Source organism: Gigantopelta aegis, chromosome 6, assembly GCF_016097555.1.
Source record: "Gigantopelta aegis isolate Gae_Host chromosome 6, Gae_host_genome, whole genome shotgun sequence".
Classification (NCBI taxonomy): domain Eukaryota; kingdom Metazoa; phylum Mollusca; class Gastropoda; order Neomphalida; family Peltospiridae; genus Gigantopelta; species Gigantopelta aegis.
Window position 1 is genome coordinate 72,314,176 of NC_054704.1, and position 26,559 is coordinate 72,340,734.

At 38.8% G+C, this 26,559-nt stretch overlaps 1 protein-coding gene and 2 non-coding genes across 3 annotated transcripts in view; 1 reads left to right on the plus strand and 2 right to left on the minus strand.

Moving 5' to 3' along the window:
- Positions 1 to 26,559, plus strand: part of LOC121375764 (delta-like protein D) — a 58,712-nt gene that overhangs the window by 13,785 nt on the left and 18,368 nt on the right. The window contains exons 2-5 of the mRNA XM_041503380.1: positions 15,420 to 15,473; positions 16,673 to 16,969; positions 24,473 to 24,533; positions 25,349 to 25,603. Of these exons, the coding sequence (XP_041359314.1) occupies positions 15,420 to 15,473; positions 16,673 to 16,969; positions 24,473 to 24,533; positions 25,349 to 25,603 (667 nt within the window). The remainder of the gene's footprint in view (positions 1 to 15,419; positions 15,474 to 16,672; positions 16,970 to 24,472; positions 24,534 to 25,348; positions 25,604 to 26,559) is intronic.
- Trnat-cgu lies at positions 2,466 to 2,537 on the minus strand. The gene has a single exon. It is a non-coding gene; the product is annotated as a tRNA-Thr (tRNA).
- On the minus strand, positions 2,857 to 2,928 carry Trnat-cgu. Its single transcript has one exon. It is a non-coding gene; the product is annotated as a tRNA-Thr (tRNA).

Sequence of the window (26,559 nt, forward strand, 5' to 3'; positions counted from 1 at the left end):
TAATATATATCATAATATGAAATATTATAGGTATGCATTATTAAACAACATAATTTCGAGTTTCACAAGCATCAAATAAGAATTCCCCCAAATTTCTAAGTTCTTTAACATTTTGGACAGTTAGAAGTTGAATTAGCTTAAAAACAGAAGGATGTTTCTAATAATAGGGTTTAATAAATTTGCGTCTTAACTCCGAGTATAAACTGCAAATAAGAATAAAATGAAATTCGTCCTCTTCGTCTAATGTGTTACAACAGAAACAGATTCTATTACATCGTGGAATATTGGAATAACGGCCAGATACAACATTTAATGAATGAGCAGAAATTCTAAACTTACATATCATCCTTAATAAATGTGATGCTATATTTTTTTGTTAAATAAAACTGTAGGCAAAAGTTATCTGTCAAGTGCTTATAAATAAAGCATCTAGAAGAACCTTCAAAAAAAGATAACATGTCTTGACGAAAAAGATCTTGCAATCTCATGTTTAACATATGTAAAAAAAAATATAGCTCATTATCAACAGATTGTTGATACCATATATACGACAACCCAAGAGAATCAACAAGCTTTTTAACATTGGTAGCCCAGTTAGTACAAGTTTCACATGTATTATACAAGTATTTTCTAAACATTCGATAATATACAATTATCACTTTTCAGTACCGTTAGCCAATATTTTAGAATGATCATATACCTTTTGTATTGTAATGGCATTCGTCCTAACTCATTGTAAACACAGAAATCCATTGCCTTTTTGTGAACTCCTAATAGTACTTTACAAAATCTTATATGTACTTTTTCGATGTCATGTCCTTTATGAAATCCCCACGTTTCACACCCGTAGTTTAAAATAGGTTGGATATATGTCTCGAATAATGACAACTCAGTTTCCTCGCTTGATGCGCGGTTGGTTTTGGATCGATCCCCGTCGGTTGGCCCACTTGGATATTTCTCGTTCCAACCAGTGCACCACGACTAGTATATCAAAGGCCGCGGTATGTGCTATCCTGTCTGTGAGCTGATGCATATAAAAGATATCTTGCTACTAAGGGGAAAATGTAGCGGGTTTCCTCTCTAAGAGTCCATTGGGCTATTTCTCGCTCCAGCCAGTGCACCACGACTGGTATATCAAAGGCCGTGGTATGTGTTATCTTGTCTGTGGGGTGGAGCATATAAAAGATCCCTTGCTGCATTAGGAAAAATGCAACGGGTTTCCTCTGTTGACTACGAGTCAGAATTACCAAATGTTTATTTGTTATTTAATCAATGTGCTCTAGTGGTGTCGTTAAACAAAAAAACAAAACAAACATTCATGCCCCGACAGGGATCGATCCTAGATTGACTGCGCATTAGGCGAGCGCTTTACCACGTTCCCGTCCCACGAATTACAAAACGACTACAGTTTATCACGTTTGGTTCCATGTCCTTAAGATTGCGGGAGGTAGCCCATTTGTAAAGCGCTCGCTTGATGCGCGGTCGGTCTGGGATCGATCCCCGTCGGTGGACCCATTGGGCTATTTCTCGCTCCAGCCAGTGCACCACAACTGGTATATCAAAGGTCGTGGTATGTGCTGTCATGTCTATGGGATGGTGCATATAAAAGATCCCTTGCTACTACTAAAAACATATATAGCGGGTTTCCTCTCTAAGTCCGCTACATTTTTCCTAAAGCAGCAAGGGATCTTTTATATGCACTTTCCCACAGACAGGAAAACACATACCACGACCTTTGACCAGTTGTGGTGCACTGGTTGGAACGAATAAAAACCAATCAGTTGAACGGATCCACTGAAGTGGTTAGATCCTGCGACGTAAGTACCTCAGGCGAGCGCTCAACTGACTGAGCTAAATCCCGCCCACTAGTCTTAGAGAGAAAATCCGCTACAATTGTCTATTACTAGCAAGTGATCGTTTATATGCACCATTTCACACATTCAGGATAGCATATGCCACGGCCTATGATATACCAGTTGTGGTGCACTGGGCCCACCGACGGGGATCGATCCTAGACCGACCGCGCATAAATTGAGCGCTTTACCGCTGGGCTACGTCCCACCCTGTTTTTTTCACTTATGAAATTATAAACGTCGAAGGATGCCGGTAATTATATATTATACTATCTGGTTGTCAAAAATTGACAATCTGTTACGCATGGTACTCTTTAGCCCTGTCAATGTTTGAAACATAAACAGGTCAGGGTTCGAAGACACTTGAGCTAACATATAAAAAAGACAGGAATAGAGGACACCCGACCTGATTAATATAAAACGTTTGAGTAGTAAAACATAATTTATAAAAATAAAAACAAAACAAACATAATATAATATAATACATTTTAGTAATAAAACATTTTTATTTTCTTTATTAAATTTAAATTAAAATAAATAAACAAACAAACAAAATACCACAATTGTGAAAAACAAACAAAACAAAAAGAAACGAAAAAAAAAAATACAAAATGCCCCGACAGGGGATTGAACCCTGGATCTTCGGTTTACGAGACCGACGCCTTACCACTTGGCCATCGAGGCGGTTGTCACAATTTTGTAAATAAGACAGTACTATCCTATTGAGTTGAGTTAGTGGCAGGCGATGAGAGTCGAAGGCCTTGTTTAGGATTCTATATATTTTTAACAATAAATTATAAATTAATAGCAAGTTTTAACAGATTTAAATAGAATATCGTGTCTATATATCTTATTTACGATATTATTACACTTACACGAAAAAAATTCAGTATGTGCACAGCTTGTATTAATATTAAGTGTTTCTAGTTGTTGTTTTGTTATGCGTGTATACGTGGCATGAGTTTGACAAGAAAATAATAACAAAAGCAAAAATATTATGGAATGCCCCGACAGGGGATTGAACCCTGGATCTTCGGTTTACGAGACCGACGCCTTACCACTTGGCCATCGAGGCAGCTGTTAGAACAATTTAAATAAGCGTATACTAGCCTATTTGGCTATAGAGCCTATTGGAAACGTCACATTTATTTAGCATTGGCAGTTTTCTAATACAGGCGTGTATGCAGAAGGGAGTTCGACCACACACAGGGGCGGCCCCGTTTTCAATATATTTTGCGGGTGAGCATGCCACAACCCCCTAAAAGCTTTGCTTGCCACAGTCTAGGCTCCTCCACTGCACAATTTTCTGCTTTCTGTTTATTAAATATTATTACTATTATATAATACACACAATGCAGGTCACTCACACACATGCACACACACACACACACACACACACACATACACATACAGATCGAGGTGGAGAGAGGAATGAGAAACAAATGTGCACGCGTACGTACGTACGTACGTACATACATACATACATATTTTACACATGTTGGTTTTTTGTTGTTTTAATTATTATTATTATTATTATTATTATTATTATTATTATATACACTCAGTGTAGGTCTCTCTCTCTCTCTCTCTCTCTCTCTCTCTCTCTCTCTCTCTCTCTCTCTCTCTCTCTCTCTCTCTCTCTCTCTCTCTCTCTCTCTCTCTTACACATACACACACATACAAACACATACATACACACACCACACCACACCACACAGACACACACATAGACACACACACACACACACACACACACACACACACACACACACACACACACACACGTACGTACGTACATACATACATACATATTTTACACATGTTGGTTTTTTGTTGTTTTAATTATTATTATTATTATTATTATTATATACACTCAATGCAGGTCTGTCTCTCTCTCTCTCTCTCTCTCTCTCTCTCTCTCTCTCTCTCTCTCTCCCCCTCTCTCTCTCTCTCTCTCTCTCTCTCTCTCTCTCTCTCTCTCTCTCTCTCTCTCACACACATACACACACATACAAACACATACATACACACACCACACCACACCACACAGACACACACACACACACACACACACACACACACACACACACACACACACACACACACACACACACACATATTACATATAGAGAGGTGGAGAGAGCGGGGAGAGAAACAAACGCACACGTGCGCGCGTACATACATCGATCCACACATACACATTTTATTTCATTGTTGTTTTTTGTTTCTGTTGTTTTAATTATTATCATTATATAAGACATACGTTACACCCAATACTGACTGAGAGAGAGAGAGAGAGAGAGAGAGAGAGAGAGAGAGAGAGAGAGAGAGAGAGAGAGAGAGAGAAAAAGAGAGAGGGGGGGGGACGGAGACAGAGAGATAAACATCAGTGTCGTAGTGAGGGGGCCAGGGGGGCCATGCACCCCATCCACCCACCCCCATTAAACCTTTTTTTTAAATATATTAAATTTAATAAAATCATACATACATATTTAAATTTAAGAAAATCATACCCCCCCCCCCCCCCCACCTTCCAATACAAAATCCTGGTTATGCCAGTGATAAACATATATACATATAGGCCTACACACATACACGCACACACATATACACGCATGTAGATACATAAATACACGCACGCACGCACGCACGCACACACACACACACATACATACATACATACATACATCGTGGTTAGTCTTGCAATTTGCGGGCGATTCGGTGCCACAGGTTCGAGTCCCAGCAACGGCATGGGACAATTTGTGAGGCCAGAAAGGATTTAATTATCCCCTGCGCCAGTGCGTTAATATCTATGTATGTAACAGTCAACCTCGACATACATACAATATATAGATATTCATACATCAATACATATTCAAACGTTACCCTTTGACTTCATGTATATCAACATCTATGGTAGGCATTGGTTGAGATAAGAGAAAAGAACCCGGATCCAGAGAAACCAGATAAGAACATTAGTGAGTTGTTGAGGGCGGGACGTAGCCCAGTGGGAAAACGTTCGCTTGATGTACGGTCGGTTTAGGATCGATCCCCATAGGTGGACCTATTGGACTATTTCTCGCTCTAGCCAGTGCACCACGACTGGTATATCAAAGGCCGTGGTATGTGCTATCCTGTCTGTGGGATGGTGCATATAAAAGATCCCTTGCTACTAATTGGAAAATGTAGCGGGTTTCATCTCTATGACTGTCAAAATGACCATGTTTGACAATCAACAGCCGATGATTAATAAATCAATGTGCTCTAGTGGAGTCGTTAAACAAAACTGTTTTTAATGAGTTCTTAGAATTAAGCATGAAAGGAATTTTGACTGATTGAAAACTGTATTAAGAGACGTGTGATTGTATTTTGGGTATGCGTTTAAGTCTGAATTTTGCATCTAGTCATGTCGCTAGTGGAAAGCGGCTGCTTTTAAAAAAAAAAAAAAAAACTCGATTAAAATCCCTCCTTTATATCTGAGTTATCAAGGCCATATATACATATTAGTTGGTCACATTTCAAACAATAATTTCTTGAACATTTTTTAGCTATTAAAAAAACCATGATGACAATATCAGACCAGTCAGTTGACTTTTGGGATTTAACAATTAAACAAAGGTATACAGTTTGAAACACCAAGGCCAGGCTGGTTAACACTAACTGTGAGTTAAATTCCTTAACCCAAGGTTTGGCTAATCACTGGTTTAAAAAACATTTATAATAATTAAAACAAAATTATAATTTTTTTAAAACCCACCTTGATGAAACACACTCTGGGTTTATCTTTAATTAACTCGGTGTTTAACTCAGGATTAGCACTAACCCAGGTTTTGAAGAACCGACCGAGTTACCGAGACTACATAGAAGGAAAAAAAAGAAAGAAATGTTTTATTTAACGACGCGCTAAACCCGCTGTCGCCACTTCATGGGCTACTCTTTTCGATTAGCAGCAAGAGATCTTTTATATGCACTATCCCATAGACAGGGTAGCACATACCACGGCCTTTGATGTACCAGTCGTGGTGCACTGGTTGGAGCGAGGAATAGCACAATGGGCCCACTGACGGGGATCGATCCCAAACCGACCGCGCATCAAGCGAGCGCTTTTCCACTGGGCTACGTCTCGCCCCTCCGAGACTACATAGTGTTTTTCAAATCCAAATACACACACCAACTTCTCCACTGAAAATCGATATTCACGCCACATATTATTGAATCTCAGATTATTACACTTTACAGAAATTCGAGTAACAAACTATTTTCTTTCTTTCTTTCTTCCTTTTTTTTTTTTTTTTTTTTGCTGGTTTGTTTTGGCTTTTTTTAAGTGCACATATAAAAGCTAAATATATACTCTCCCAAAAAAGAAACGTAAAGGTAGATTTTATGTACACTGGAATGTATATTTAATAGATGAACGGAAAAACAGCAGACTGTTACAGACTAATTCACAGTTGACAGTTGTGACGTGACATTTAATTACTAGCAGTTGGGGCCGGAACGTAGCCCAGTGGTAGGCCCATTCGGCTATTTCTCGCTTCAGCTAGTGCACCAAAGGCTGTGGTATGTGTTGTCATGGCTATGGGATGGTGCATCTAAAATATCCCTTGCTACTCATGACAAAATGTAGCGGCTTTCCTTTAGTAAATTCCTGTACCAACTACCACTGTGCTTCAAAACATGTGCGGAGTCCTACTAAAACTAAAGTAGTGTCGGAAATAGAATAAAAATGATTTTCGTCGATTATTTCTTACATATTAAACTGACAAGTAAATATTTTGTAAATATCTATTTAATGATAGTCTACCTAATTTAGCATTTACGGTACTTGTTTTGGCTCTCATTGATGTTCAAGGTGGTGTTTACTCTTGAAATTTAAAGAAAATGTCAGTAAACAGGTGATTTGTGCACTTTATTGGAACAGACTATAAAAACATTTGGTCAACATGTGTCAATTTCATTGCTGTTACAATATGTGAGGGACTGTTTCTAATAATGGTTTGCCCCTATCCCTCTCCAAAATAAAATATTTGTAGTCATTTATAAGTAACTTTTGAGCAAAACTGTCAGAGCCATTATAATGACCCATTATACCGGCATTAAAGGTGCTATCTCAATGTTACCCAATGACAGCTATTGCAAATCTTTTTCTTTCTTTTTTTTAATAAACTTTTGATTTAACATTTAGAGAAGACACCTTTAACAATATGCCCATAAATGATTATAGGAAATAATTTTATCTACTGGTAGAAAATACTTTTTTTTATTGGAGAATCTTTATCACAGCTCGCATTATATAGCACCTTTAAATTGTTGCAAGATTGTGTAAATTTGTAATGTACTTATATTGAATTTATATTCAATAAATATGCTTGTCATCATTAATAATTTATGCTGCAATTCAAAATAATCAGTTAACTCGCAGTTTTAAATTAAAAACGTTTGTTTAAGGTAAATGAAATTGACACATATCGATCAAAATGTGTTATAGTCTGTTCCAATAAAGGTCACAAATCACCTGTTTACCGACATCTTTAGTTTAATTTCAAGAGTAAACACTACCTTGTACATCAATGAGAGCCCAAACAAGTAAATGCTAAATTAGGTAAAGTATCACTGAATGGGTATTTACAAAATATTTACTTGTCAGTTTAATATAAAAGAAATAATCGACGAAAATCAGTTTTATTCTATTTCCGACAGTACTTTTAGTGTCAATGTACCAACTTCCATTGTGCTTTAAAACATGTGCGGGGTCCTACTAAAACTTGTATGACAATTTTTGTGCGGAACTAGGTTAGAAATGAGCAGCTTAACCCCCACTTTTTCTAATTTACTTTAAGGGCGAGGGGTGGTGGTATTTATATTCAGGTAGGAGTTTTGGCCACATGTGTTACTATTGTCGTCTATGGGATTTGATTTGGTGGTATACGTTGTTTCGTTGTGCTCCACGCAGTCGTGACATGTGTTTGATATTGTGTAGTAGACAAAATAATGAGGACAAGTAATCGAAAACCCTGCATTTTTATAGCGCACGTATTCACGTTTCACGTGCAGAACGCGCACGTGCACAGATAACGTGGTTTGCACATTTCAAATTAGCACGATTGTGTTCAGTATCTCATGTTGTTTGCGCTTTGTCGACCGTAACAAAGGTAATATGTTTGGATCACCGAATGGCCTTACATGCATGATTTGTACGTCGTTATGTGTAAAACTGTCATATATATTAATAAAATCAAGCATTGTGCGTTTCTTTTTTGGGAGAGTATACATTAAAACTGAATTATTGCAAGTCAGTTAAAGTGTGTGTGTGTGTGTGTGTGTGGGGGGGGGGGGGGGTTACATCCAATAGCCGATGATTAATAAATCAATGTGCTCTAGTGAAAGTGGTGTCGTTAAACAAAATAAACTTTGAACTTTAAAGTTTGTTTTGTTTAACGACACCACTAGATTTATTAATTATCGGCTATTGGATGTCAAACATTTGGCAATCTTGACATATAGTCTTAGAGATGAAACCCGCTACATTTTTCCGTTAGTAGCAAGGGATCTTTTATATGCACCATCCCACAGACAGGATAGCGCATGCCACGGCCTTTTGATATACCAGTTGTGGTGCACTGGCTAGAACCAGAAATAGCCCAATGGGCTCACCGACGAGCATTGTACCATTGGGCTATGTCCCTCTCCCTGCAAGTCACAGATGATAAATTTACAATTGTACAATTCATAATGAAGTTTCGTGTATATAACATGACTTTTGAGACCAATCGATTGCACCATTAAACTCTATAGACTGTATAATAATACATCATGTAAAAACCAAATTTTTTTTTTTGTTTTTTTTTTACTTATAATGAATTAATGGTTTGCAGCATAACAGAGAAGCATTTTCATTTTAGTTTTAAAACTTTAAAAGAAGTCCACTAGAATTTTTGTCTTTCGGTTATTTCCGGTTAATGATCCAACTTTTAGGTAGATCGTTATCACGTTTCACATTTAACTTGAAACAGGTATAGAAAGAAAGAAAGGAATGTTTTATTTAACGACGCACTCAACACATTTTATTTACGGTTATATGGCGTCAGACATATGGTTAAGGACCACACAGATTTTGAGAGGAAACCCGCTGTCGCCACTACATGGGCTACTCTTTCCGATTAGCAGCAAGGGATCTTTTATTTGCGCTTCCCACAGGCAGGATAGCACAAACCATGGCCTTTGTTGAACCAGTTATGGATCACTGGTCGGTGCAAGTGGTTTACACCTACCCACTGAGCCTTGCAGAGCACTCACTCAGGGTTTGGAGTCGGTATCTGGATTAAAAATCCCATGCCTCGACTGAGATCCGAACCCAGTACCTACCAGCCTGTAGACCGAAACTGTATAGAAACATAAAACAGCTATAAATTATGATGGCCCAAATCAAAATCTACCAGTCCAAACATGATTAACTCCAACTAATGCAGGAATATAAACGTAACAGAAAAATTAACCTCCACTGAAGGGATTAGAACCATGGACTCTTAGTGCGAGAGTCCAGCGCTCTACCAACTGAGCTAATAGGGAAAAACAAAACATTCTCCCGGCCCGAGGTAATGGTGACCGGCAAAAACAGGTCGGAACAGCGGTATTTCGATCCCTGATGCGTGTGGTCTCTGGTTTAACTCAGGTTATTTCGTTCAGGAGGTCAAGCGCTCGCGGTGGCTCGCTAGACTGATATTTGCACCTAATGTCTGATGAAATATATAGGATACGCTGAAACACGTTAATTATTTGATATGGATACCAAATCAAAGGGCCTCCTTAATCTGAAAATCTTTTTGAGGTTCCTGATACACTTTCTCGTTTTTCGTAGAACTGTTTGGGGAGATACAAAACCAAATCTTGCAATAACAATACTACTTTTCACTTGCACGTGTCACGGACTGAATATCTCTTGCGCCATGCATCTGACGTACTTTCCGCATAACGGACCACTGTTTGGTCGTATGCGCATCGCACTGCGCACTGATAGGACCGCAACAAATACAGTCTGTTTTTTGTTCTGCTGATTGGTTTCAACGACAGTTGTGCAAGTTTCTTAATCTTAGTTTGCTTATTCTCTTTTTCTTCTTTTTTTCTTTCACAGATGAGGTTGATATGTTTGTTTCAAGATAAGAATAAGTAAGGCGAGCATTTTTCTTCAAACGAATGCATGCTCAACTAAAATATTTTGTAAAAACATTTTCTGAAAACATTTTAAAAAGTAACATATATTCCATTAATGTTTTATCTGTACCACCGAAGTGTACTTACTTTATATATCAAAGGCAGAGCTGTTTATTAAAAAAATTATTTTCAAGATGTCAAAATATTTTTATTAAAAGTAGCTATCTGGCTTTTAAAACTAAAATGAAACTAATATGGTATCAAACAATCGAATGAATACTTTACAAATAAATGAATTAATAAAGCACTAACTTATATTTACGCTGTGCGTGTGTGTATGTATGTATGTGTGTGTGTGTGTGTGTGTGTGTGTGGGCGCGCGCGCGCGCTCGCGCGTGCATATATATTTCTGTCTGTGTGCGTGCGCGCGCGTGTCATACATTTTCATTTACGTTGGCAAAAAAGCATTTTCAACATTTTCAAGAATAATATGGCCCCAGAGTTTAAGCGAGGTAAACGAATAGCTACTAGTAAACAGCTTTGAAGTTTATAATGATACGTAGAAAAGTACCCCAGCGCAAGGATTTGTAGAAAGGTCTACTGATAAGCGAGTATTTTCTGCGTCAGGGTCGATGACCCGTGAACGGCACACTGACAACAGAGACACCTGGGAGGTCTGGCCTAAACATTCAACACAGGTGAACAGGTGAACATTCAGAACACAACGCACATGTACTCCCACGCGCGTGCATACAAACACGCGCGCGCGCGCGCGAACACACACACTCACGCGCGCGCGCGCACGGGTTGGTGGGTGTACATGTGCGTTGAGTTTCTATTATTTCGAAAACTGTTTTCCTTTTCTTTTTATGTTAAGCCAAATTGGAATTATGTTTTTAAAAATTAATATTGTCTGGAACAAGATATACGCCGAGTGTATTTTTATTTATACTGGGTATTTTTAAAGGTCATAGCGCATTTTTGTTGTTGCGATGATGGTAATTTAAATAGACAAGGAATTCATGAACATGACGTGTATTTTATGCTTAGAAAGTTTGTTTTGTTTAATGACACCACCAGAGCACAGCACATTGACTTATTAATCATTGGATGTTAAACATATGGTCATTTTTGTCCCAGTCATAGAGAGGAAACCCGCTATATTTTTTTCATTAGTAGCAAGGGATCTTTTATATGCACCATCCCACAGACAGAATAGCACATACCATAGCCTTTGACATACCAGTCGTGGTGCACTGACTGAAACGCCCCTGCGCGTGCTGTATCCTCTCCGTGATGCAGGGGTGTAACATGTTCTTTGAGAATGGCCAATACAGCACAAATCCCCTTGTTTTCTTCGATATACAATTGGAATTTTGAGCAAAAGTCAGTATCTATCTGTGATATTTGTATTTTTGCACAGTTCTTTACACTGTTTTTATTTAAAACTTAATTTTTTATATTAATGTTGATCATCACTTTATTTGTTTGCCTTACCATAGTTGGACACCCAATAGCCGATGTATTTTTCGTGCTGGGGTGTCGTTAAACATTCATTTATTCATTCATTCTGAATGAATGAAACGAGGAATAGCCCAGTGGGTCCACCGACGGGGATCAATCCCAGACCGGCCGCGCAACAAGCGAGCACCTTACCCGCCCCTATTTATTTATTTATTCTTCTTTACCCCCACCTCCAGAAAAAAAAATGTGTTCTAAATATTAAATTTCACCATATAAGTTTAAATGTACTTTCACTCTTTTACAACGTTGTCTAGTACTTCTCTCTATAACCATATGAACGTATGTAGTACACCTGTTTAAATACCATATGAACGTATGTAGTACACCTGTTTAAATACCATATGAACGTATGTAGTACACCTGTTTAAATACCATATGAACGTATGTAGTACACCTGTTTAAATACCATATGAACGTATGTAGTACACCTGTTTAAATACCATTTGAATGTATGTAGTACACCTGTTTAAATAATGGACCAAGAAAGTTATCAATGGTTCTGTATTTTATTGTTGTAGGGGCGGGATATAGCCCAGTGGTAAAGCGCTCGCTTGATACGCGGTCGGTCTAGGATCGATCCCCATCGGTGGGCCCATTGAGCTATCTCGTTCCAGCCAGTGCACCACGACTGGTGTATCAAAGGCCGTGGTATGTGCTATCCTGTCTGTGGGATGGTGTATATAAAAGATTCATTGCTGATAATGGAAAAGAGTAGCCCATGAAGTGGCGACAGCGGGTTTCCTCTCTCAGTATCTGTGTCGTTCGTAACCATATGTCTGACGCCATGTAATCGTAAATAAAATGCGTAAATAAAACATTTCCTTCCTTCCTTCTATTATTGTAGTCAAGAAATAGCTCCAGCAACTTGGCGTCTCCATCCATTAATCATCAGAGGATGTACAGTATTTTAATTTGCCTGTTCACAGCAAGCTGTCATAAAGCACGCATTTTGTGGGCAGATGTTTAGATCTGAATTGGAGCAAATGTCCCAGATGGAAATGTTTCATCTTTCTACTGCAAATCAAAAATATTCATTCACGGTAGGCCTATTTGTGGCTTTTAAATGTGGTTGTAAATATAAACCAGAATCATATGGTACGTTAAAAACTGTTTGGCATCCGGTACTTTTTTAACGTCTTCATATTCTCCGAAATGATCAATTGACTGTAGGCTTTGAACAAGCACCGGTCGTACTGTTGGAATTTACCGATGACGTTCATTTCGGTTAAACGCGTTTCTGATGAAGTCTGAAACGTTAGGCCAACTTTTAGCGACGTCTAAATCATGAGAACTCGAACATTCTTTATCAAGTATGGCGTGAAGATCCTGTCAAATCGAGGCCACCTTTGCGCCGAAGAACGCCTTATGAATGATGTTCATCATTTTTCTCCGCAGCCAACTGGTGCACTGGTGCGCACAGATGTGAGCCAGAGCCGTGGCCTAGGAAGACACTCCGAGCGAATATCAGATATGTGCACTAACAGTGGCGGATCCAAGGGGGGTTGGGGATTAAATCCTCTTTAGTTGCCAATTTAAAAAACAGAAGAGTCTATCCTCACTTGGCACCAACACGTGGCCCTTCCTTGCTGGATGCACACAGTACAATATAACATATCAAGTGAGCTTGGTATTTTGTCTTTGAATGTTTTGCATATATAATGTTTTTAATAATTGATCAGTTTGTTTTGTGTAACGACACTAATAGGGAACGTTGATTAATTAATCATCGGCTGTTGGATGTCAAACATTTGGTCATTTTGACAGGTAGTAATCAGAGGAAACCCGCTACATGTTTTAAATAATTGATCAAATATAAAAAGTACATTCTATTATAGAACAATGCACATTTTAAAAACAATCCTGTGAAAACATCCTCAACCAAACACACACACACACACACACTGACACTCTCTCTCACATACACACACACACACACTGACACTCTCTCTCTCTCTCACATACACACACACACACACACTGACACTCTTTCTCACATACACACACACACACACACTGACACTCTCTCTCACATACACACACACACTGACACTCTCTCTCACATACACACACACTGACACTCTCTCTCTCACATACACACACACACTAACACTCTCTCTCACATACACACACACACACACACACACTGACACACTCTCACATACACACACACTGACACTCTCTCTCACATACACACACACACACACACTGACACTCTCTCACATACACACATACACACACTGACACTCTCTCACATACATACACACACACTGACACTCTCTCTCTCACATACACACACACACACACACACTGACACTCTCTCTCACATACACACACACACACTGACACTCTCTCACATACATACACACACACACACTGACACTCTCTCTCACATACACACACACACACACTGACTCTCTCTCACATACACACACACACACTGACACTCTCACATACACACACACACACACTGACACTCTCTCTCACATACACACACACACTGACACTCTCTCTCACATACACACACACACACACTGACACTCTCTCACATACACACACACACTGACACTCTCTCTCTCACATACACACACACACACACACTGACACTCTCTCTCACATACACACACACACACACACACTGACACTCTCTCTCACACACACACACTGACACTCTCTCTCACATACACACACACACACACACACACACTGACACTCTCTCTCACACACACACACTGACACTCTCTCTCACATACACACACACACACTGACACTCTCTCTCACATACACACACACACACACACACTGACACTCTCTCTCACACACACACTGACACTCTCTCTCACATACACATACACACACACACACACTGACACTCTCTCACATACACACACACGCGCACACACACGAGGAAGTGGAGGCGGGACGTAACCCACTGGTAAAGCGCTCACCTGATGCGTGGTCGGTCTAGGATCCATTCCCGTTGGTGGGCCCATTGAGCTATTTCTCGTTCTAGCCAGTGCACCACGACTGGTATATCAAAGGCCGTTGTATGTGCTATCCTGTCTGTGGGATGGTGCATGTAAAAGATCCCTTGCTACTAATGGGAAAATGTAGCGAGTTTTATCTCTAAGACTATATGTCAAAATTACCAAATGTTTGACATCCAATAACCGATGATTAATAAACCGATGTGCTCTAGTGGTGTCGTTAAACAACATAAACTTTAACTTATCTCTAAAACTATCGAAATGACCAAATGTTTGACATCCAATAACGGATGATTAATAAACCAATGTGCTCTAGTGGTGTCGTTAAACAACACAAACTTTAACTTATCTCTAAAACTGTCGAAATGATCAAATGTTTGACATCCAATAACGGATGATTAATAAACCAATGTGCTCTAGTGGTGTCGTGAAACAACACAAATTCTTAACTTGAGATTCTAACCTTCCCCCTTCTCAAAATCCTTGACCCGCCCCTTCTCTCATCCATCCATCCGTCGACGCTGCTTTGATTGGGTGGTTTTGTGAAATGTCAATGTCAGAAAGATGTTCGTATCGCAGACAGTTTATCGCCGCGTTGCACGGCCGTCGCTCAAGTGCTTAAATTACCAAAGAAATTCCTCCATCCCCCTTTTATTGTTCGCAGACCCATCCATTCATATTTAGTTCCACGCCTCCTGCTGGATGTGTATTGTTTGCGTTTGTGTGCACCGTGCAGCGCACGGGTCAACGAGATCTCATTGGCTGGGGCTAGCAGATGACTGCGCGTGGTTTCCGTCGTCTGCTGCAGGTTGGTAACAGTTGATTCTCGTCTGTCATTCCATCGGCAGACGTCAAACGGGAGACGCTTTTCAAAATGTGTTGATATTTCCGTGTTTCTCTTCCACAGATGTCGGAGCTATTCGCTTCTGCTTTCCTGTTGCTTATCGTGTTGGCTAATCAGGTAAATTTCATATAAATCTATTTGATGTTAGTATTATATTTTATATGAAATTAAAATAGTATTTTGTGTTGGTAAAAATATAATATAAATATTGATGAAAATGTTTTGGTACTTTAAAGAAAAACAAAAAATGAAATCTTAGTTCTACAAAAGGTAATACAAAAATTATAGAGACAAAAATAAACGTATTTATGATGTTGTTTCTTTTTTTCTTTTTTTTTATAAAATATTTTATATTTATTTATGTTTTAATTCGGATTTTACAGAAGAACAAGGCTTCAATTACATAAGATGTATGGTATTATTACATGAGACAAATATTCTGTATTTCGCAAACATTTACACGCATGTGTGTAATACTTTATTTATTTTCAGAACCTGAATGTAAGTAAGTTAATTTTAATCATATTAATAATGAAGTCAAATAAGTAGTATGATTGTTTATAAGTCTATTTGTTCTTTTTCAAGATATGATGGGATGGGGCTTCGATGATTCTGGTATATTAATTTTGTACACAAATATGTTCATCTCTTGATAGCGTTTGTAATAATTTTAATACTTCTTTTAAAAAAAAGAAAAAGAAATAACACAATTAAGAAGTGGGTATAGCATTTTGTGAGGGGGAGTCAGAAAATATGAGCAAATGATAATGTTGGTAGTCACTACCACCAACAGTCACCTCCAAACCTATGCAATTTTGGGTTAGATAACTTTTGATAGTAATAATAACTTTCATTGTTTTGAAACAAATGAATTCAATGAATGAATGAATGAATGAATGTTTTACGACATTCAATCACAAAAATATACAATTGTGTCAAACAATGGTAAATATATAAATGACTTGATGATCTAAATCTCTTTTTAAAAAATTCTAAAGTTAAGTTAAAACACTCCTTAAAGGGCTGTACAAAGGTATAAATATCATAGGTAAGTATATTAAAAAGTTGGAATAAAAAGTAACATTTTAAAAATAAGTTCTGGGTGCTGAAAAGCAATTTGAAATGCTTGAACTTGTTTGTAGCCTGATGTGTATACACCTGTTGGGTTGAGTCGGTGGATGGATTTGATTTTTATTTGATTTTTTATCATTTTTTAAATTATTTTAACACTGGAATAGACTTTTGTTCCGAAGTAATTGAATGTGATTCACAAGGCATATATTTTAAAAGTTTTCTTTCTAAATTATTTTTTGCAGGTTTCTACAACAGGCGTGTTTGAAGTGAAAATTCAGAGTTTGTTGAACAATCGCGGGCAGACGTCAACAGGTCGGTGTTGTTCGGGATCACGTGATTCCTCCGGTACATGTTCCGAACAGTGCCGAACATTTTTCTACGTCTGTCTTCTGCATTTCCAGACCCCCATTCCAAAGTATCACTCGTGTACCTTTGGGAGCGCACTGACGCCAGTTCTAGGGGGGAACACGTTCGGATTTGGGAGGGAATTCCAAGATGCGCCCTTGGTGGTATCGGTGCCTTTTATGTTCTTGTGGCCAGTAAGTATGAAAAAAGATAAAGACCGAAAACGAAATCTTCCACGTAGTGTGTAATGTGAAAATATTGTGATATAGAGACGCATGCACTTGGGGTATTCAAGTTAAAAGGTTTTGTATTTATCTCAAATACAGTAAATCATTCAATCATTTTAGTCAAGTGTCTTATGAGCTGAGTTATTTGAGGGGTGTGTGTGTGACTTTCTTCTCTCTTTATTCTTTCTTTCTCTCTGTGTGTGTCCTCTCTCTCTCTCTCTCTCTCTCTCTCTCTCTCTCTCTCTCTCTCTCTCTCTCTCTCTCTCTCTCTCTCTCTGTGTGTGTATGTCTCCTTTTTCTCTTCCCTCTCCTTTCTCTTTTTCTTTCTCTGTGTGTGTCCCCCCCCCCCTCTCTCTCTCTCTCTCTCTCTCTCTCTCTCTCTCTCTCTCTCTCTCTCTCTCTCTCTCTCTCTCTCTCTCTCTCTCTCTCTCTCTCTCCTTCTCCCTCCCGGGGTTACTACAAAGCCAGTCAAAGCCCCTAATGTCATCAAATACCTAAACAGCAACTGTCTTCGACTCTTCAAATTCACCCATGCACATATTCTACTCTTGACAGACCACACACACATACCAACGAATTCACGTAAGTTCATACACATTCACGCTTCTATCATAAAACATTTAAGTACGCTTAAAAGTTCTCTTCATGTTGGGGGAGTTGAGGGTGGGGAGTGGTCGGGCCTGTATATAAAGTAGTATATGCTGCCCTATCTACTGGAAAGTGCGTATAAAAGATTCCTTGCTGCTAATGGAAAAATGTACAGGGTTTCCTCCGAAGAATATTATACGTGTCAGAATTACCAAATGTTTGACATCCGACGAAGAATTAATAAACGTGCTCTAGTGGCGTCGATAAACAAAACAAACTAACTTTTAAATGGAACTTAAAATATAGCCATTCTGTACCCATATACATGTATCCCACCTCTATATTAGAACCATCTGTACATAAAGGCTACTTTGTATAGTTCACACTGGTGGCCCGTTACAAACAGGTTTCATTATATACATGCCTACAAGTTTTTCTGTGTATCTAAAAAGCAGTGTAATCATCAAACTGTTTATCGTTAAAGACTTCCGACGTATTCCTAGAGTAATGGCCTTACCAAATAATGCATCTTTTGTTGCGCTATCTACGACTTGCGAAATCTGATGACGTTAGCGCGTGACACTCTCTCTAAAAAAACAACTAAAAAAAAAAAAACTTTCCGCGATGTAATCACAGCAAAATCAACATGTCGCGTTGAATTGCAACCATACATTTCGTATAATTTACCCCCTTCAGTGAGTATAGTACAAAAGCAGAACAGAACGAAATAGATATGTATTACGTTCGTGGCCACTTTCAAGCCCACTTTCAGCCTAAATTAAAATAACTACGGGAAAAAGACAGTAAAAAAAGAGAAAGAAAACCAGGGCACAGTAATAATACTTAGGGTTGTCTTCAGGTGGATGAAAAGGGCACTTTTAAACTAAAGAAAAACTTTCATCGTGTTTTTTATGGGGGGGGTTTCTTTCTCTTTTTTTCTTTCTTTTTTTTTTTGTTTATTCTTTTTTTTTTTTTTTTTTTTTTTTTTTTTTTTGAGGTGGTTGTTTTGTTGGGGTTTTTTGTTGCTTTCTTTGGGGGGTTGGGGGCTTGTTTGTTTTGTTTTATTGAGGCTGGGTTGGGGGTTTGTTGTGGGGTTGTTGTTTGTTTGTTTGTTTTTGGGTTTTTTTTGGGGGGGGTGTTTCGGGTCGGGGTGAGGGTGGTTTGTGTGTTTTGACGGGCAACAATTTATATGCACTTTCACAGACAGGACAGTACATACTCACGATCTTTGGTATGCCAGCCGTGGACAGTGGTTGTGGTGGGGGGAAAACACGAGTCCATCGAGTACAATCGATCTTGCGTCCCATCACACATCAGACAATCGATTCACCACTGAGGTACATCCTGTCACTTAGTATCAGAAGAAAGATGTCCTTAAAATCGAATTTAAAGTGGTACAGCGTTCACTAGATTGGCGGTCAGTCTGGGGTCGATCCCCGTCGGTGGGCCCATTGGGCTATTTCTCGCTACAGCCAGTGCACCACGACTGGTATTTCAAAGGCCGTGGTATGTGTTATCCTGCCTGTGGGATGGTGCATATAAAAGATCCCTTGCTGCTAATCGAAAAGAGTAGCCCATGAAGTGGCGACAGCGGGTTTCCTCTATCAATATCTGTGTGGTCCTTAACCATATGTCCGACGCCATATAACCGTAAATAAAATGTGTTGAGTGCGTCGTTAAATAAAACATTTCCTCCCTTCCTCTCAGTCACATGGAATGTCACATGGACACACAATGACATTCGCTTTGGTCAGATCTACTATCAATAGATGATAGGCGGAGCACTGTGGACAGAAAGATTTGATTTAAGTAACCAATAGAAATGCCAACAGGGGTGTGACGTCACAGAACTGCACGCGAGTTCGTCACGACACGTCCGAGTTATACCGTTTCTTATGATGTATATATTTATATAACGATATGTTACACCACCGTTTCTTATGATGTAGCGTAGTGAGACCAGTTTCGGTGAGCGTAAGCCTTCGGTTCTACAGTATATCAATATTTATAAATAGAGCTGGGCGATATACCGTATATACCGTTCGGTATCGGTATCATCTCAATACCGATTTACTGTACCGAGCAAATCTCAAAATACCGAAATTTCGGTATTGAAAAATGTTTCCCGTCTTTTAGTAAACAGTCTAATTAAAATTAGCTCCACTATTACATGTGGATCTAACAGCAGCCAGTTGGAGCTCATGTCCACCAATCAAAACCTTACTTGCAGAATCATGCCAGTGATTTAAAAATAATTTGAAAACATTCCGAATTATCCTGAGGGTATACGATATGTTTCATGTGAATTACGAATGCCTTATTTAGACCAGTAGAACTAATTTTAATCAGATTGCTAACAACACTGAGTAGTCTCCAATGTCCAGGTAACATTTCGTTTTTAAATAATAATTTAAATATTGACCAATCACACTTCGCCTTTTATAACGTTATTTGGGAGCATACAAATTCTAAAAATATCGGGCGAGTCTATTTTAGTGGCTGCAGTACAGCGAACCATACCAATACGTACGGGATGGGGTTATCAGTCTTCAATTTTACATTAAAAATTATTTATTTATTTATATTAAAAAAAAAAACTAAATCAGTCTTCAGTTTTACATTATAAATTATTTATTTTATAAAATAAAACATGTTTTAAGGCATTCGTAATTCACACGACACATGTCGTATACCCTCAGGATAATTCGGAATGTTTTCAATTTATTTTTAAATCACTGCAATGATTCTGCAAGTAAGGTTTTGATTTTGAGCTCCAACTGGCTGGTGTTAGATCCACATGTAATAGTGGAGCTAATTTTAATTAGATTGGCTTTTTTTTTCCTTTTTTTTATCCTTTTTTTTTTTGCTCGTTTTAATTTAATTTTTACGAAAATTTCTGTGAATGTAACAGACATTTGTTTACTTTCCCCACGCAAAAGTCAACGATGTCAGACATTTTTTCTAATGTGCGCATTGTTGCGCGCAATCGACGCATCCGCTGAAACGGGCCAACGTACGTTGCAATTAGAGTGAAACCTGTCTAAACCGGATCACGCCGGGGACCTAATATGTATCCGGTTTAAACAAGATCCGGTGTTTTGAGGGTCGCGTCATAGAATTTAACAGGATTCCGGTTAGTTCAGGGTCCGGTTAGAACAGGTTATAGATTATAATATATATTAAAGAAAAATGTAGATGATACGTATAATTGCAACTCAGGTTACGTTAGTTCAACGACGATTCAAACAGCTATTAAAATTACGTAAATGATTACGTTTAGTGATTGGCTCTTGAAAGAACTCTTCACTAGATAAAATTAATCGACAGGTCGGATATTTTTTATCAGTGGGGGAAATGCATGTACGCAAGCATCACACGTCTGCTTCTCGCACATTTTGGCATTAATCCACCATATCTAGATGTCCAGGCCTTTTTTCTACGATATTCGAAAACTTCATAAGGATTGGTACCAGTGAAATATCCCGCTGACTGTAGTACATTGACAAGAGTATCTGTAGCATGTCGCCGCACAGTCTACTTCCGTCAGTTGGCCATCAAGCACAATTATTTACACTGTACGTTTCTATATAGCTCTTTTATTAATATCAGTAGGATCGGGGGGTTTTTATGCAGCTTTTCCTGCCTGGGGTCAACATATCCTGAACACTGGATTGATATCGGTTTAAACAAACACACCCACTAAACCTGGCCGGAGTACACACAGTTTGCATTAAAAGTAGTACATTTGTAATATCATATAAAAAAATAAAAGCCAGTGTTAACAAGTTACATGTGTTTGCAAACTACAAGCTCTCCTCTATCTACTTCAGTCTAATAGTTGCCATTACAAAGTTGCTATAAAATAATCACAGTCAAACAGCAGATTACTTCTGCAGATATATTTCCGGATTTTGGTCAGCCATCTTATTTGTAGAAATGGAGTTTGGCGTATTGTCGTTTCATACTTTCTTATGCTATCCTCAGACTATCAACAGTCATTCTTAACTCAACGATGGGTTCGCTTAGGTTAACAACTAATCGGTCGTACATGTAGAAGTTAAGTCGTATACGACTACAATCGAGTTGTAAAAGTACTCAGACTAGCAACTGGACAGTCGTAGGATCGTGAATTCGGTGAGTTGGCTAAAACCGTTGTGACAGTTGATAGACTGAGCCTAGCATAATATATGATGAAATTATTACACTACAGTAATTTGAACACGCTTTCTATAAGTTGACACAATTTATGTAATTTGAATATATTTGACTAATATGAATGAATAATTTAAGTAATCTGAACATATTTTGAATAATATGAATAGAATGAATGAATGAACGAACGAACGAAACGAAACGAAACGAAACGAAACGAAACGAACGAACGAACGAAACGAACGAAACGAACGAACGAATGAATGTTTAATGACACACACAACACAAAAATATGTAATAACTTTCAAAAAGTAATCTGAACATATTTTGAATAATATGAATGAATTAATCAATTAATGTTTAACGACACCCCCATTGTTTAACTTAAACATGTAACACGCTCCAGATCGGTGCCAACCAGACGTAGATAACATCTACTTTTCTGGTCGGTCACAGACTAGAAGCGTATCCAAGGGGGACCCGTTCCTGCTAAAAGCAATATTTCACCACTCCCCCTCCCCCCCCCCCCTGTTTAATTGTTTTCATTGGGATGCCTTTTTGATGAGCTGGTCCATATGCCCTTTTCCCAATAGCCCCTCCCCCCACAAAATATTTCTTGGATCTGCCCCTGTCAGACGCATATATCATGTACTTTCTCGTTGCAGACCGTTTGCGACTCTGTCCCAATAACACATGTGTCGTTTGCTCTGTGATGGGTTACATATTTTATGGTAACCAGTTTTTGCATCCGGTTTGACGACTACATGCAGTCATCACCCACAAAACGTTGTGCGCCTGGCTTATTTACACCGATAATGTAGTTCTGCGACGGGTTACATATTTTATGGTAACCAGTCTTTACATCGGGTTTGACGACTACATGCGGTCATCACCCACAAAACGTTGCGCGCCTGTCTTATTTACACCGATAATGTAGTTCTGCGACGGGTTATATATTTTATGGTAACCAGGACATATTTTATGGTAACCAGGACATGTTTTATGGCAACCAGGCCTAACGTCCTGTTTGACGACTACACGCGGCGATCACCCACACAACGTCGTGGGCCTGGCTTATTTACACCGTCAATGTACGCTGCGTTTTAAAACTGTTTCTAATCAATTGGCAGATGATACAAAATGTAGCAGACGGCTGTTAGCGGCAAAGATACGGCAATGATATAACAGATGTTTTGAAGTTTACTTCTCATATTAAACGGCCCATGGAAATAATTTTAGCACGTGATGCTAAATGAGCCGAGACGGAAGATTCAGTAGCTTTACAGGTGGTGAGAACATTAACGTGTTAACCTTGTTTTTTGATATTTTTGTTGAGGTGACATTAAATGGTTCCTTCAAAAAAGTTTTATTAAAGACGTACATGAGCAGTTAAATCTGTACTAAGCAGCCACCTAAGGAAAATTACCTCTAACGACAATTGTTGGCTAAATACAGTTCGGTTTATATTACTCTAGGTGATTTGGGGGGGGGGGGGGGGGGGGGGGGGGGTGGAATGCTTTTCAAAGGGTGTTTACCATCAAATTAAATTCCCTAGACGACAATAGTAACGTAGGTGGCTAAAACTGTAACCATTAACATAAGTATATACCATGGATATAAATACTACAAACCATTAACCAGAGAAATGAAAATTGTGTGTTAAGATTACTTGTTTGTTTCAGACGTAACGGGAAGTCAAAGTTAAAGTTTGTTTTGTTTAACGACACCACTAGAGCACATTGACTTACTAATCATCGGCTACTGGATGTCAAACATTTTGTTTTTCTGACATATAGTCTTAGAGAGGAAACTCGCTAAAAAAAATTTCCATTAGTAGCAAGGGATATTTTATATGCACCATCCTGCAGACAGGATAGCACATACAACAGCCTTTGATATGTCAGTCGTGGTGCACTGGCTCGAACGAGAAATAGCCTAATGTACCCACCGACGGGTATCGATCCTAGACAGACCACACATCAAGCGAATGTTTTACCACTGAGCCTACGTCCCGCCCCCACCACCGCCACGTCTACGGGTAGCGTCTTTGACTACCCTAGTTCAATCTTTCCAGTACGATGGGGGGTGGGGAGACGTATCCCAGTGGTAAAGCGCTCGCTCGATGCACGGTCAGTCTGGGATCGATCCCCGTCGGTGGGCCCATTGGGTTATTTCTCGTTCCAGCCAGTGCACCACGACTGGTATATCAAAAGGCCCTGGTATGTACTACCCTGTCTGTGGAATGGTGCATATAACAGATCCCTTGCTGCTGGTCGAAAAGAGTAGCCCATGAAATGGCGACAGCGGGTTTCCCCTTTCAATATCTGAGTGGTCTTTAACCATATGTCTGACGCCATATAACCGTAAATAAAATGTGTTGAGTGCGTCGTTAAATAAAACATTTATATTTATATTAATTTATATTTTACTTTCTTTTTACCTAATGATGATTTGATTTTATAGTTATGTTTAGTAATTTTTAAGGATCTTAAACTGAGAAGCCCTGGTTATAGAACAGATGAGCTTTATGTTTTAATAATTAGGAAAGAAATGTTGTATTTAACGACGCAGTCAACACATTTTATTTACGGTTGTATGGCGTCAAACATTCCACGGCCTTTGTAATACAAGGTCGTGGTACACTGGCTGAACGATTAAACAGAGAAGACCTGGTTATAGAACAGATGAGCTTTATGTTGTAATAATAATGTCCTCTACACGCTGTTTCAGGAATCATTTGGTGTTGTGGTAGAAGTCTGGCATGACTCAGATGGCAACAGAAGTAAAACAGGCAAGTTACCAGCTGTTCACTTTAATATTAGATGAAGTTGTATTTTATTTTTATGTTAAAAAAAAATGTTTTAATTACACATTTGTTTTTTTAAACATAAAGTGGTTGTGTTTTAATGTCCGCACAAATAGATTAATAATAGATAAATATGTATTTTTAATGAGTTTTTAAATTAATGCAAATTAGCATCTTTAAATAGTTTTTTGGGTGTGATGTTGTTGGTGGGGTTTTGGGTTTGGGTTTTTTTGGGGGGTCATCTTTGGGTGTTTGGGGGGGGGGGGGGGGGGGGGGAGTCTTTTTTAAATTTACCTTGTCATCAAATTATGTCCTCTTGGTTACAACATAACCAGTACTAACATTTTGTCATTTCTCATCAAAATGTCTTTAAAATCTTCATTTTACTCCATCGCGGCTTATCATTAAAAAAAAGAAAGAAAGGAAAAAGATGATGGCATCAGTATTACCAATACAATGTGTTTTAAATCAGACCCGGGATGGGACGTAGCCCAGTGGTAAAGCGTTCGCTTGATGCGGTCAGTCTGGGATCGATCCCAATCGGTGGGCCCATTTGGGCTATTTCTTGTTCCATCCAGTGCACCACGACTGGTATATCAAAGGCCGTGGTATGTACTACCCTGTCTGTGGGGAAAGTGCATATAAAAGATCCCTTCTGCATTAGGAAATATGTAGCGGGTTTCCTTTGATGACTACGGGTCAGAATTACCAAATGTTTGACATCCAATAGCCGATGACTAATTAATCAATGTGCTCTAGTGATGTCGTTAAACAAAATAAATGTTTTGCTTTTAATTCAGACCCAACCAACCTGATAGCTCGTGTATCAAGAGTGGGCAAACTGCTGCCGTCGCTTACATGGCAGAACCACAGCCGCATCAGCCAGACGGTGGAGCTGAGGTACAGCTACCGCGTCATCTGTGACCAGTTCTACTATGGCGCCGGCTGCGACATCCTCTGTCGCGAGAGAGATGACCGGTTCGGACACTACCTGTGTGGGGGCAACGGAACGAGACTGTGTCTGTCTGGGTGGGAGGGAGAGTTCTGTGACAAAGGTGAGCTAGTACAGGGACAGTACAGTTAAAAATAAATAATTAATTAATTAATCATTTAATCAAATATAATTAATTAATTAAAGTCTGAGGTCTTTAACGTTATGGCAACACCATATAAACTGGGTGGGAGAGAGAGTTCTGTGACAAAGGTAAGCAAGTACAGGGACAGTACAGTTAAAAATAAATAATTAATTAATTAATCATTTAATCAAATATAATTAATTAATTAAAGTCTGAGGTCTTTAACGTTATGGCAACACCATATAAACTGGGTGGGAGGGAGAGTTCTGTGACAAAGGTAAGCAAGTACAGGGACAGTACAGTTAAAAATAAATAAATAATTAATTAATTAATTAATTAATTAATTAAAGTGTGAGGTATTTAACGTTATGGCAACACCATATAAACTGGGTAAGCAAGTACGAGTAGAATACTTTAAAATGTTTCTAATTAAGTCTGGACGTAGGTTTCCGTACATTAAGGACTTTAACATTTGTTGGGGGCGGGACGCAGCCCAGTGGTAAAACGCTCGCTTGATGCATGGTCAATTTGGTATCGATCCCCGTCAGTGTGCCCATTTGGCTATTTCTCGTTCTAGCCAGTGCACCACGACTGGTATATATCAAAGGTCGTGGTATGTTCTATTCTGTCTGCGGGATGGTGCATATAAAAGATCCCTTGCTACTAATGGGAAATTGTAGCAGGTTTCGTCTCTAAGACTATAAGTCAAAATTACCAAATGTTTGACATCTAATGGCCGATGATTTCGTGTTTAGAATCATAATCTTCAGTGTGTATCATGTATATTTTATTAGAAGCCTCCTTCAAAACACTGTTGAAACTTTTATAAATAAAATATGAAACGTTTTATGATACATGGGACCGACCGCCTTTTTCCTATACCTATCCTATGCTGCATTTCGCAACGATCGTTTTGCCTCGGGTTCAGTCGACTA